Genomic DNA, 15,295 nt, shown 5'->3' on the forward strand with positions numbered 1-15,295 from the left:
CTTTTTTTTTTTTTTTTTTTTTTGAGATGGACTCTAGCTCTGTCACCCAGGCAGGAGTGTAGTGATGATCTTGGCTCACTGCGACCTCTGCCTCTGGAGTTGAAGCAATTCTGCCTCAGCCTCCTGAGTAGCTAGGATTACAGGTGCACACCACCATGCCTGGCTAATTTTTGTATTTTTAGTAGAGACAGGGTTTCACTATGTTGGTCAGGCTGGTCTCAAATTCCTGACCTCATGATCCACCTGCCTCGACCTCCCAAAGTGCTGGGACTACAGGCGTGAGCCACCACACTCAGCCAATGATAGTAGTTTCATACAAAGCTAAGGGCCTTGAAATCTTTCTCCCAAGGGACCTAAACATTTCTTTGTGAAGCTCTAAAGGTTCCCTTTGCTGTCACTTTTGGGATCAGTCAAATTTACACATATTCCAGCTTCACTTAGCGATTCAAGTTCCTGTGTAGGTGTTCGCTGTTAACCACATGTCACATGCTTCACAGCCCTTGGTGACATGTGTTTATTTGGGAAGGTAAGTCCATGAACCACTGCCTTCCTCATATTTTACAAGTTTTCCCTGACTCAGGGAAACAGAAGGGGGTCTTCCATCAATAGGCAGCAATGTGGTACATGGGGTAAGGTAAGGAAGGAATGTTACCTGGATTACTGCCCACAGCCCCCTCAATAATGAAACAGCATCAAGGCACAGCAGCATCTCACACTGTTAAGAGTTCAGATTTTGCCTGGCTCAGTAACTCACACCTGTATTCCCAACATTTTGGAAGGCGGAGGTGAGAGCATTGCTTGAGCCTAGGAGTTCGAGGCTACAGTGAGCTATGATCAGGCCACTGCACTCCAGCCTGGGCAACAGAGTGAGACCCTGTCTCTAAAAATAAAAATGAATGAAAAAAAAGAATTTAGATTTCTACTGACTTCAAACTTCAACACAATCATGAACACTAAATTAGTGAAATATTAGAAACCCTCAAATCAAAACCAAAACCCATTTTTCTACCCAGAAGTTGTAGAAAGCTTGGACTCGCCCAGGGCCCACCTCTAGAAAGTGCCCGGGACACCCTGCATGCATTCTGTGTTCTCATGCCACCCGGGCTTCATTTGTTCCTCTCCTTGGTTCCCTTTGTCCTGATTTATTTTCTTAGTATCACTATTATAATTAATGATAATTATGCATTCTAATTTAGTTTTGTGCATTTTCTAAAACACTTAAATCTTCTTTAAATACGATAGAATATCATTATGTTTCAACTATAAGAGTTGCCCTGATTCCTTTTCTCAAAGCTTTACTCTTTTCTTTACTTTTTAAAATTTTCTTACTTTTTTCATACAGTTTTAATAAACTCAGTCATCCAATTTCACAGCACACAGCAACTCAGAAGACCACAGCTGGCAGAAAGTGTGGTTGTTGACATAGTACAATATAGTAATCCTACTTAATAGATGCTGAATGCAACAATAAATAGATAAATGAGTAAATTAGTAGGTGAGTAATATCTTAGAGCTCACCAAGGAGAAGGTAGAAATCATTTAAAAACAAATATAAGAAGCAGCAGCATAATAGTCAAGGCCCATTTGGTATAGGTGTGACCTCTCTGGGGATTTCAAAAGCCTTTGATGATTGTAGAACTATATTTTATTTTATTTATTATTATTATTACTTTTTTTGAGACAGGGTCTCAATTTGTCACCCAGGCTGGAGTGCAGTGGTACTATCTCTGCTCACTGCAGCCTCAACCTCCTGGGCTTAAGCAATCTTCCTGCCTCAGCCTCCAAGCAGCTGGGACCACAGAAATGCCACCACTCCCAGCTAACTTTTGTATTTTTAGTAGAGACAGGGTTTCACCATATTGGCCAGGTTGGCCTTCAACTCCTGAGCTCAAGTAATCTGCCTGCCTGAACCTCCCACAGTGCTGGGATTACAAGCATAAGCTACCGTGCCTGACAGAAGTATAGTTAATACTGATGAGTCTAACTCCATTCCTTCAAGAAAAACTCAAAGTATTTGGGGAAATCTTTGTTTAAGAAGACAGGTATATGTATCATACACCTTAGAAAACTTTTCATTTGAAAACAACAAAATAAAAAACATAAAATTCCAAGGCAGAGAAATCTTCAGCTGTCTGGAAAATTCCCTTCTTTGTCATGCCTCATTCTCTGGCCGTGCCCGATACCTGGATTGATGATGAACTCATATTGCTAGTTCTCAGGTGGGAACAACACCTCAAAGAAGTACTGTGGGTAGAGAATGCTTTCTGTACTAGCCTCTGACTCACTTGATGGTGATACAGTAGGAGCAGTTCCAACCAAACCCAGCACGGTACTAGCATCCTGAAAGGTAGCTCATTACCAGGAGGAAGGGAGAGCTCTGTGCAAGCAACCAATAATTCATTCTCTTTCTCCACTAAGTGATTACGCCTTAAGACCCCTAAACTGAATGACTTACAGAATGACCTGATTCCCCTCATTGCCCATGTGCACCAAACCTTGGTTTCTGTAACCTTATCAAAAGAGAAGTTCCTGGGTGTGTGCTCAAAATGCTTTAGACAAATGATGTTTCACAAATGGAAGATATGATAGAAATTTTACTATTATTTGAGATTGACTCTCCAGAGATATAAATCACAGCCCTAGACCATGGCAACCACAGACCCTGGGTTGCCCCAGTGGTGACTCTGTCCAGTCCATTTCCCACTTGAGCACAGGAAGTAGCACAAAGTAGGGGCTGCAGTTTCAGGAGGAAAGCAGGTTTGTTATCACAAACCTGTTTTTCCCGGCCAGTTAAATAGAGGCAATCATAGCCAGCAGGCTCAAACCCACACTTTTCTCAATTACCGTGAGCAAACATAGATTGACTTATTTTTTTTTCTGTTTACAGAATTACGCAAAACTTATTCCTGGAGCTACAGTAGGGGTACTTCAGAAGGACTCCGGAAACATTCTCCAGCTGATCATCTCAGCTTATGAAGTAGGATATTTTACAGCTGGCTTCTTTCTTGCATTTCTTTGGTATTCGAAAACTAAGATGTTATTTAGGCTGTTAAATGTTAGTTACTTGTTGGTAGAGAAAGTGCTTATTCAAAAAATGTCTCTGTATGAATGCAGCCAAAATATAAATTTTGTTCATTTTGTTTGCTGATCTTCTTTTTGAAAGGTGTAGCTGAAGATAGAAAAACCATAAAACTGATCATAAAGTTGAGGTTGTTTTTATAATAATAAGCAACAGCAACACTGTTGCCAGGACAATTTTAAAGCCTCCACAACTCATACAATTAAGCTCTCCTCTGTCTGAAAAATATGAAGTTTAAATTGCCAGTGAGTGATGGAATTATGTGGAGAGCTAACTCTACAGGCTTGACAAGACTAGGTCATAACTCAAGCAAAAATACAAGTGTTGGCCATGCACCAAAACACCAGTACACAAAAAATGCTGCTTTTTAGTTTCTATACCTTTGGGAACTCGGGACATTTTCCACTGGTTTGTGAGTAGGTATGTAATTTTTTGCTTTGACTTTGGGAATTAGTACCTGAGGACAGAATCCCTCCCTTAAAATTAGAATAGGTACCTACAATGTTGCTATGTTCTCATTCTTTGCCCCCATTTCATAACTCAGTCAACAATGGATGGCCGGTTGTCAATTATTTTTAATTTTGTTTCCTAAATATCACCCCCCTTTTTTTTGCCTTTACATACAAAGAAATACACACACACACACACACACACACACACACACACACACAAACACAGATCGAGAGAGAGAGAGAGAGAGAGAGAAAGCCCTAAATTAGGATAGGAATGAAAAAAAGTAAATTTTTTAGAAAGGAGTAAAGCTTTAATATTTACTTTAAACAGCAGCTATCTAAGAACAAATTAATAACAACTCTCCTGATTTTTGATGGTTGAAAACGACAAACAAATGGTCCATATGTAGTATATGCCAACACATAGTATGTACTGAACCAGCATTCTTCAACTAAAATGACATATCAGAATCAACAGGGAAAGTTTTTAAAAAATAGGTCTATCCAGATTCCCTCACAGACATTTTTGAAGGACTTTAGAAGAAATGAGAGCTACATATTTTGGAAAGAAAAACAAAAACTCCCCAGTGATTTTGACATTGCCCCACCAATTTTTGAAACTCCTCTGAAGGAGGAAAAGCAAGATATTCCTTCTTAAATACTTGATTTCTTCAGAAAATAAAATACAGATGTGTTCATTAAAATTATAGGATGATGGTTTTGTTTGGTTTTGTTTGTTTTACTGACAGCCTCAGAAATTTCAGTTTTCTTAGATCACATCAAATTAATCACCACATTAGCTCATGCTTGAAATTGTTCCAGACAGAGAATGCTCATCAACAAAATGCTATAAAAACCTTCCTCCCTCTCAAGCAGTAATTAAAGTTTTAATGTGTAGAATCAAATAAAATCACACAGCAATCCTTCACTGTACTAGAACACACCTATTTTTTCGAACCCAGTACTCTCAACAGTGTTGGCCACTAACATCTTCAAAGAAATCAGGCAGATTGGAAAACACTAAATTGTCAAAAATATTTCCCCTCCAGTGAGAGCAGCCCCCCCCCCCCCATGCCTCTGCTTGCTCTGCCAGGGGTTATGGCTCACTTTATGATCCCAAAAACTTCACATGACTTACAGGGTAGTTGAAATCAAGGCATGAAACATTTAAATTAAATTTTCTGTTCTTGTTTTGCTATCTCAGAAATACTAAAAAGAAGTATCTATTATTCTCAAATGAAACCATCTTGCACTGGAGTTATTATTGAAACTTTATGATTCACAGGGCAAAGTCTGTACTAGATCCTGGCACTAGTTCAAATTATTTTTCTATTGTTATTTTTAAATGTATGTTAAAAGGAATTTAAAATATGGGGACAGAATTTCTTCCTAATCTATAAAAAGAGAGAGAAGGAAAGAGAACATATTGAGAGAAAGTACAAAATGCTTCTGACTGACCTCTAGTAGGGCAGAGGTAGACACTTTGTGTTTGTAACTTTGTGGCTAAAAACTTCAGTTCAGTATTTTACAGTGCCATATTGATATTTTAAAAAACGTTAAACATCCATATGTATTTATCTGATCATCATTCACTAGTTTTCTTTCTTCCCCAATCATATAATAAAAGCTACTGAATTATCAGCAATCCCAAGAATAAGTTCCCCTGCTGGCATTTGCATTTCAGGAGGGAATTGACTTGGTTTCTTTTGCTTTTCCTGGGTCATAAGAGATGCTCGATAAATGAATGAATGAAACTATGAAAAATGCAAATAATCATTTATGTAGTTTCGTTAGAAAATTCACACTAAAATATTCCTGGTCAAATCTGCGATGTGCTGTTGAATTATAGCAATGCTGAAATTTCCTTTATTTAGGTCAGATCATGTCATCTGCTGGATCTCATTATTGCTGTCATGGCCTTCCTGGTCATATCCCTCATTCTTCATTCAGCTCCTGACTCTAGCTCCAACATTGCTTCTATTTTAATCTTATTGTTTCAGTGTAAACAATAGGCAGAGTCATTTTACTATACATTTGGCAAACTTGCACATAGGTATCAAAGATCTCATATAACCCATAAATATATATACATACTATGTACTCACAAAATTTAAATTAAAACAAAATTTTTTAAATTACAGTTAAGGAAAATTTGAAGCTGAATATGCTTTTAAAATGCCAACAAGCAAATGGGTATGTGGACTTAAAACTTTTGGATTAACTGAAGTATAAATTAATTCATAATATTTTTAAATTGCTTTTATTCTGTTTTTCTATTTTTCATAATTTGGTTTGGTTCACCCAAAATATGGACTTTTATTTTGTAAGTGAACAAGGAAGAGAGAAAGTAAGATGATAAACTTCTTGAGGGCAGAAAGCGGTCTTGTGTTATTCCCCAGACCTAACTCCAGACTAAATGTGCAGTAGGTACTATATACCTTCCAATACTGATTTTAAGGCACGCTTTCCCCCCACATTTCAACGTCTCTAAAATTGAGCTGCACCTTACAATTGATGGTGAATTACAATCACCATTATGGTGCCAGCCAGCAGTCATGATGTAGTTTTCATGGACAATTGTGATTATACTCACTTTAATTTATTAAATGCATTGTTGCTACTTAAGTATTAAGTTTAATTGCTGTTTTAAAATATCTTCAAAAAACGTGTACTGTGAGTCGATATTGAAATGAAAGTGTATTACGTATGCAGAAATGTACCAAAACAGAGAAGCAGGGTGTAAATTTGCTATCAATGAAGCAAATATTCATTGGTGGAGGAATGACTTCAATTCTGGATTCTTTGTGAAGCAACAAACAGCTGGTTTATGGGAGCTAAGAAATCATGATACACCTAAAGGAAGCTGTTGTTAAATTTTGTTACTGAGATATAAGCAAAAGAATTGCCTTTCATATGCCAGTCTATGCAATGCAGGGCAGGAGAATTTGCCAAATCTTTCAGAATGGGTAAAATAATTTTCAAAGCAATGATAGATGGACAGGACTGACTCGTATGTTGTGCAGGACATCTTGAGGTATTTTGTCATAGTTTAATTGTCATAAGATAATGGCGTATCTTATAATTGTTGATGCCTTAGATTTGGTAACATATGAAATGCATATATTGATGGCTCACTCTCTTGCTTTTGACTGATGATATACTGAATTTCTTTTGGCGCCCAATTTAGTTTCATTCATTTGTAGTTCAATGAGCATGATTCACAGTTTCTTCTTCTGGCTATATTTTTGGGGTTGTGACTTCACTGAACTCTTTTATGTTGTAACTAAAGGAACTGCGGTCTGAGGTGGAACTGGAAGTATTAGGAGACACTGAAGGACTCAACTTGTCATTTACAGCCATGTGTAACAACGGTACTCTCTTCCCACACCAAAAGAAATGCTCTCACATGAAAGTGGGGGACACAGTAAGTAGCTGGTCAATAGACCATCTGGATAGATACTTGGATGGGTCAGAAGTTAGCTGAGCTCACTGAAGCTGGATTTCTTTTAAGAATTTTAAAAGCAATTTTCAAAGATTTTTCTAGTAAATGCTTTTGGCAGAGCTGATTTCCATGCAGCCTTGTTTCGCCTCATGCATTTTGGTGGATGCAAGGAGATAATTAGTATTTTCTTTTTCAGGCTTCCTTCAACGTGACTGTGAATATCCCAAACTGTGAGAGAAGAAGCAGGCACATTATCATAAAGCCTGTGGGGCTGGGGGACGCCCTGGAAATACTTGTCAGTCCAGAATGCAACTGCGACTGTCAGAAAGAAGTGGAAGTGAACAGCTCCAAATGTCACCACGGGAACGGCTCCTTCCAGTGCGGGGTGTGTGCCTGTCACCCTGGCCACATGGGGCCTCACTGTGAGTGTGGTGAGGACATGCTGAGCACGGATTCCTGCAAAGAGGCCCCAGATCATCCCTCCTGCAGTGGAAGGGGTGACTGCTACTGTGGGCAGTGTATCTGCTACTTGTCTCCCTATGGAAACATTTATGGGACTTATTGCCAGTGTGACAATTTCTCCTGCGTGAGACACAAGGGGCTGCTCTGCGGAGGTAGGCTATGTCCAAATCCATCTGACCCTGTGGCTGTTCAAGTCTCAGGAAGCGGCTTGGCATCCTCTGCCCCTTCCACAGTTTACTGGGCATAGTAGGTGCTCAATAAATATTTGCTGATCAGCCTTAGACCTAGGGTAACTGAATCTTCTCTAGTAGGTTTTCTGGCTCTAACATTCACTTGGGGTGAGATCTCTGCCAACTGAACGTGTATCTCTATTATTGTTTCCCTGAGAATAAGTGAAAGATAAAGTGCCTTCTCTCTGGTTGTCACCCGAACTCTACAAAAGTGCCTGTAATAGGAACTCCATTACCTTCCAGGTTTTTCTGGATCAAGCCACTATGTCTGACTGGCCTTTTAAATGTGTATTACTTTGGAAAAGTAAAAACTAGATGGACTGCTAAATGAGCATGCTAACAAGGATAAGGAGCACAAAAATATACTAAACAGGCTTTCAGGGCCTTCACTCATTCCACAAATATTTATTAAACACCTACTAAGTGCAGATACTAGGTTAGGCACTGGGCATAAGAAAGATGAGTAAGTGCATATGTGAAAAAGCCTACAGGAAGGACAAAGACTTGGAATATCCTGAGAAATTTGAGAAAAATTTATAATAGAAATATGCATGTTTAAATATCCTATGTAGATGTGAAATCACTGTAGTTTAAGGATATACTGTATATGACTTGTAAAATCATTCTGATATATACACATATATAAGTATAACCTATTCAAAAAAGAATTACCAATATGTTAATATACTTTTAAGCAACATAAATATGTGTTATAGATTGAAATATTAACTGAATGCTGAATTTAAGCTTTAATGTCTCTGTTCACATTATGTAAGCAGACAGCTATTCAAATCAGAAAGCCATTATCTTTATAGAAAACTAAGCAAGTTATGTTTTTAAAAGACAATGTCAGGAACATATGAAAAACCCTAATTTTCAGGGGAAAAAAAAGACCTGAGAGAAGGAAGCATCAAAGAATTCCAGGCTTTCTGAAAACCATTTGATACCCTTAGAAGTGTACCCACCTTTCATTTCGTTGCTGCTGCTGTTGCAGCCAATAGGTTCTTCTGAGAATATATGCCTTTTTCCCCCCAGAGAGTGAAAAACGTATATGGTCTGTGCTGATCAAGACACATTTCTCTCCCTTTTCATTCAAAGGTTTATTTCCTGGTTTAATAGGTGCGTTTCCAAACCTACGTAAGTCCTCTTTTCACATGACACAGGTGGGGCACAATCTGAAGGTAACAAGAAGCCATCCAAAAGCCATAACCACATTGCAGAGAGGGTATCTCAGGCAGAATCCCATATTGCATCTCTAATAGAAATCTCGTAATAAAACACATGTTCAAAACACTTGAAATTACCTTTCAAAAAGCCCCAAGTGTAATCTAACAGAATATAATAGAGTTACTAACACGACCAATATTTCACCCTTTAAATCTTGGATCAAAGAGATCTAAGGGGGTATAAATCGCTGAACTGTGTTTAGCAACAGAGCTTTCCTTGATGATCTTTTACTTTATTTTGTACCATGCATGAGGAACAGAAATAAACTCAAAAAAAGTTGACTTGATCTGTGGATTGTAGCTAGGAAGTTCTGACAGCAATGTCTCTCTTTGAATCAGATACAGTGATTGCTACAGAAATTCTATTTAGAAAATAGAATGATTTATTTGGCTAGATTCAGAAAACTTCACCTATGCCAATTTCCTTCAACCATTACTGTTTCTCAAAAGCTATTTTGGTTTTTAGTGACATCGCAAAGGATGCTGCTCTATAATAAGTAATTTTTCTTTCAAATGGTATAATAAAAGTAGATGCAATTACAACAAATGGTTATGGAGTACCTACTATGTACCTGACATTGTGCTTAGCGCGGGGTCAAAAATTGTGCGTGGCATTGGAATAGAGACTCTACTGCTGCTGTTGTTTTATTTGCAACAGAGGATCAAACATGCTCACAACTTGTGTGGATCTCACTTAGTTTATAACTAATATACTCAGCAATGTGCGACTTTTCTGAAGAGCTTTTATCACAATGTTCTTTTTCATACATCTTCTTTTGTCTGTCTGTAAGCACTCAAAGATATAGGGCTCCATTGATTTTTTTCCTTGCCCAAATTCCATTAGTCTCCTATATTTTGATTCTAAGAGATGGAAACTAACAGCCAAATGGCATGAGAGAAACACTTCCTGCTATTATGCACTTACAGTTACTGTCAATAGCATTCCAGAAAGATCTATCCCTCTGAAATAGCATGGTAATTTTTTCTTGATCTTTGGTTATCGTCTTGTCCCTCCATAAAGCCAATATGAAGTTTTTTTTTTGTTGTTGTTGTTGTATGAACCAGTACTCTAGATAATTGGTTGTTTGAGGATATCAATTAGCAACTTTGGAAACCAGGTTAGGGGATCTGAAAGGCCAGCAAAGAGGAGGACATCTTAATTTCGGAAAGAAGCTCTGTGTTTTTGTCATAATGGTCCTTTTCTACTGCTCCAGGAAAGATTTCATAAATTTCCGTCAAGTACTTCCTACATGCAATGATATACTTGGGCATTCTCAAAGCATTTGGAAATGCATCTTTCATTTAATATTTGTAAATCACATTAATTTTTCAGAATCAACTGCAATATGGAATTTCTTTCTGTCTCTAGTTTAACCCTGTCTACTAATGCTAAAAAATGTCTAGACAAAGCTTTCAGGATAGAAGCTCTTCCCCTAGCCAATAAGGTTTTCCATGGTCTGATTTTTGACTTTTGTTGGCCTTTCCATCCTCCCCTCCTGCTGCACTCCATATGCAGCTTTGGCTCTATCCATAGGAAAGTTCTTTGGGTAGTAAGCAGGTCACATAATTCCACATGCATTCCTGAAATGGAACATATATTTTAGCTCAAGCATCACTTCCTCTGGAAATCCTCAAATCTCCAATTTAGTTTGGAAACTATTCCCCATGCATATTTTTTATTAATAGTATTCATTAGCCTGCCTCCTACACTAAATTATAAGTTCGATGACCTTGTCTTATTTAATTTTATATCCTCATACCTAATACAATCTTTGGCACATAGTACATGCTCAATTAAAATGTGTTAAGTAGTGAATTTTTTGAGCACTCATTGTATGCCTATGGGACATCTAACCAGTGAATGCAAAATTAGGACATATATACATATCTCATCCAGTCACAAGCATTGGAAGCAGACTTTATTCCCTCTGTTTTACAGTTTAGGCTCTTGAGTGATACAGGGGGGTGGGCTATAATCCAGGTCTGTCTTGTGTCATTACCCAATGACATCTTAACTAAAAGCAAAAACTGAAAATAAATAAATAAATATGCATAGATACACATTCACATCAAGTATCTATTACGTGCTTTCTGGATTATCTCATTTGGTCTGATTACAAATTCTGTTTGTTATAATATGTAAATGAAAAGAGCCAAACTCTGCAAAATATTTGAAGAAATTTATTCTGAGCACAAGTGACTATGGCTCATGACACAGCCCCAGGAGATCCTGAGAACCTGTGCCTAAGGCAATCAGGGGATAGCTTGATTTTTATGCATTTTAGGGAGACATAAGACATCAATCAATACATGTAAGAAGTACATTGGTTTGGTACAGAAAGGTGGGACAACTCAAAGGGGAGGGGCAGGGCTTCCAGGTCATAGTGACTGGTGATTGGTTGAAAGAGTTTATGTAAAGATCTGGAAGCAGTAGAAGGTGGTACCTAAGTTATGATAAGGGATTATGGAGACCAAGTTCTTATTATGCAGATGAAGCCTCCCGGTAGCAGGCTTCAGAGAGAACAGATTGCAAGTGTTTCCTAGACTTAAAAAAAGTTCCAGATTCTTACTTAATTCTCTCTTGGATCAGGAAGAAGATTTGGAAAGAAAAGGGGATCCTCTGCAGAATGCAGATGTTCCCCACAAAAGACAGCTTGGTTGGGCCATTTAAAAATATATCAAAGAAATATATTTTGGGGTAAAATACTTTGATTACTTTCAGGACCTGCTATCTATCATGTTGATATCTTATTGCTACAAAGAGTCTGCTTGTCAGTCTTAAGGTTTCTGGTTTTTTTTGTTAATGCTGGTCAGCTATGCCTGAATTCCAAAGGGAGGAGGGTATATAATAAGGCATGTCAGACCACCCACTCTCATCACAGCCTGGACTAGTTCTTCAGGTTTACTTTAGAATGCCCTTGGCTAAGAGGAGGGGTCCGTTCAGTTGGCTGAGAGGCTTACACTTTTATTTTTGGTTTGCAAACGTCGAGTAAGCAAGTGGATCTTCAGTTAGGAGACCAGATCTAAGTATGCACGATTAGCAAGACACATTTGATAGCATATATCTACACTCATATCGTACCCCCAAAAGAGTGTACACTTTTTTCTCGTTTTTTTCTTGTCTTTGATGATGGTGCTTAAAGACAAAGAGAAAAGATGCCCCCCTACCCCGCACTCCCTCAAATCTGCAAGTGTTTTTGGGCTGTGAGAAGCAAAGAGTGTTTTGTTTTACAGATAACGGCGACTGTGACTGTGGTGAATGTGTGTGCAGGAGCGGCTGGACTGGCGAGTACTGCAACTGCACCACCAGCACAGACTCCTGCGTCTCTGAAGACGGAGTGCTCTGCAGTGGGCGAGGGGACTGCGTTTGTGGCAAGTGTGTTTGCACAAACCCCGGAGCCTCAGGACCGACCTGTGAACGATGTCCTACCTGTGGTGACCCCTGTAACTCAAAACGGTAATGTCTGCTTTCCTCTGTTTGGATAGGTTTATGGTGATCAAACTTATAATGGCCTTTTTGTAAACTCAGACCTCAGATTGTATTTGCTGGGTTTGGTCTCCAAACATCCATCAAAACACACAAACCCACAGGACCTCTGTGATCCTCGCCTGGAACATCAATCTCTGGCTTACCTCTTTCTCAGTCCTGATTAGGCAGAATCACAAGGTCACATTTCTGCTAGAGACTAGCGTGGGGAAGTCAAGCTGATGTCCCACACTGATAACATCAGATCACCTCTCCATTACAATACCAGCCACACATAAGGAATGCCCTGGAGGTAGACGGAGGACACCCACAGGCAGTCAGTACCTTTTCAGGGGAAACAGACAAGCTTCTTTCTTATCTAGTAGTTTATAGCCTGACCTTACTAATTCATTCCTAACTATAGACTCACAGAGGCAAAAAGGCAGAAAGACGATCTTAGCTTTCAATTCTCTCCTGCTTCTTTACCACCCATGTTCTTTGGCGCCTTTCTTTGGTTGCCATTATGCACAGCTATTGTGTATTTTCTTTTATATCATATGTACAATAACAACAATAAAACCTCACAATTTCTTAACGAAATTGGGGCAACATTTGTAGGTCAAGTGAAGCTAGCCTCCAAAATGGCTGTTATGATGTTGCAGTGGATAATGTATTATGCAGCAAATATGCATAAGCATTTCAGATTTTCACTAACTCCGATACCCAAAATGGTGACATTTGCATTTCTGACATAAACAGAGTGAGAAAAGCAATTTTTCACTCAGTGGTTACTCATCATTCAGGTGTCAAAACTTCTCTTCCACCGTCACTGGCAAACTAAGACAAGACACATGTCAGGAGAAGCACAAGGACATAATTAGGATGATTTGAATAGGATCTAATGTAAAATGTCCCTTCAAGATGTTTCTTCTATTACTCTTCTGTTTCATCTTCTCTATAAATACGATTCAATCTTAAATCTGAATTATAAGACACAAAATTAATAATCAACGCCGTTTGAATTTGGAAATCAGGTAGAATGATCTCCTTGGTATTTATGTTAGTTTGGAGATGAGTCAAGTTTTCCATTTATTCACACATGTATTCATTTATCAAGTAGGTATTAAGTGTCTACTGTATGCTAAGAATCATGTTAGGCCATGAGCAATGCAATGATGACTGAAACAGCTCCAGGCCCTGCCTTCACAGGTGCAGGGAGTTTAGTGGGAAAGATAGATATCTTTTAAAGTGATTGCAATGCTATCTACACCAACCGTTTTAATAAGGGATATAGAGAATGCTGTGGAACTCTACAGCAGGGGATAAGTCTACCAGACTAGCTAGTGCAGCCATCAGTGAGATGCACAAAGGTGCAGAGATTTTAAGAGCTTCCACATCAACAGACCCCTTCAAAGCCACTCCAAATAAATATACAATCTAGATAAATGCAATGTATTTGCAATGCCAAGGCAAAACTTCACAGTAAAACCTTTCCCACTGCCTGATAGGTTGCTCCTCCTGTGGAAAAATCCTGAGGCTTCCACTGCAAGGGAACTGATTGGTCTAATGTTTAGTGAAGGTTTGCCTAAGGAAGTGCAGTTTCAGCTGAGATTTGCTGAGTTATGGGTGGGGGTGGGATGTGTTTCAAGCTCTTAGTAGAGCATACATTTCCATGGCCAGAGGAGAGAGAGACCGCATAATGTGTATCCACAGTAGAAAACTTTTGCTGTTTTGAATTACAACAAGCACAATCTATTTGTAAAGTGATTTTCAGCACAAGATTAATTCAGGGTCTAAATTTTACTTTGCTCTATAGAAGTCTTTAGAGTAGCTTAATTCTTGGATGATGTTCTTGGAAATATACTTTTCTATAAATAGTGATCTTTTATTTAAAATTCTGTATTAATGAGGATCCAGGCTCTTATCCACAGCTTTTGAAAACATCTTCATTAAGACTTAGACTTACTCAAAAGAGTTACAGAAAAGTGAATTTTTACAATAATCATATAAGATAATACAAAGTCCACTAATCACCCTTGGAATTCTGGTTAAGGTATAGACCATTTCTGTTAAGAAATCAAAATTTTGCCTCGTCTCTAATCATATTTTAGGAACATAGCTCTCCCTAGGAAAATGTAAAATGAAAACAGGTAAATCAATAATTTATTTGTTTGTTTACTTCACCAATCTGGAGCAATCATTACAGGTAAATAAAAATAGTAGCTATATCAAAACTGGCTCAGGGAACATTGATTACTGAGTGGAATTCAGAATAATTCAGTGTTCACTTGGACATCACTTAACTATCTTTTTGAAAGTAACAAAAGATAATGACATCTGTGAGTTACTCCTATAGCACAAACTGCAGCAACAGCAGTAAAACAATATTCAAGCTGCAAATCTATCTTCCACCAGCATGAACTGATACATTGTTGGATACTGTCCACAGGAGCTGCATTGAGTGCCACCTGTCAGCAGTTGGTCAAGCCCGAGAAGAATGTGTGGACAAGTGCAAACTAGCTGGTGCAACCGTCAGTGAAGAAGAAGGTTCTGCTTAAGTTTTTTGTTTTTTAATTTCCTTATGTCGTTCTTGAGAGGCATAGTTCTTGATCCTTTGTGAGTTGAGGGCTATTTAGTACCTTGACTTTATTTGTACCAGGGCATTAGCTCACTGACATTCATTTTTTAAGAGTAAATGCATCCTATAAGCCTAGAAACTTGACGGCTCAGGACACAAGCATTTCAAAGTCGTGGCTGTTCTATTTGACTTCAGCTCTGCCAAGTTCACCTCTGTTTAACAAATTCAACTGTAGGGAATTCCAGAATGCTATATTTTTCCAACTAGAAAGGGAGAAAAATTGAAGAAATGGCTAAATGTTAGCCCCCAAACCTGAATTCACCCTTTATCATCCAATTGCTTTTTTCAAGATAAGATAAA

The 15,295-nt window shown here is 38.3% G+C and overlaps 1 protein-coding gene across 5 annotated transcripts in view; it reads left to right on the forward strand.

Moving 5' to 3' along the window:
* ITGB6 (integrin subunit beta 6) overlaps nt 1-15,295 on the forward strand; it is a 78,712-nt gene that overhangs the window by 45,284 nt on the left and 18,133 nt on the right. For all 5 annotated transcript variants that reach the window (XR_013518907.1, XM_054257591.2, XM_035304709.3 and 2 more), the window contains 5 exons: nt 2,888-2,977; nt 6,821-6,955; nt 7,170-7,587; nt 12,126-12,348; nt 14,807-14,904. Coding sequence is in view for 4 of the 5 variants with exons in the window: in XM_054257591.2 (XP_054113566.1) it covers nt 2,888-2,977; nt 6,821-6,955; nt 7,170-7,587; nt 12,126-12,348; nt 14,807-14,904 (964 nt within the window). In the remaining variant the exon portion in view is untranslated. The remainder of the gene's footprint in view (nt 1-2,887; nt 2,978-6,820; nt 6,956-7,169; nt 7,588-12,125; nt 12,349-14,806; nt 14,905-15,295) is intronic.

Source organism: Callithrix jacchus, chromosome 6 (assembly GCF_049354715.1).
Source record: "Callithrix jacchus isolate 240 chromosome 6, calJac240_pri, whole genome shotgun sequence".
NCBI classification, from domain to species: domain Eukaryota; kingdom Metazoa; phylum Chordata; class Mammalia; order Primates; family Cebidae; genus Callithrix; species Callithrix jacchus.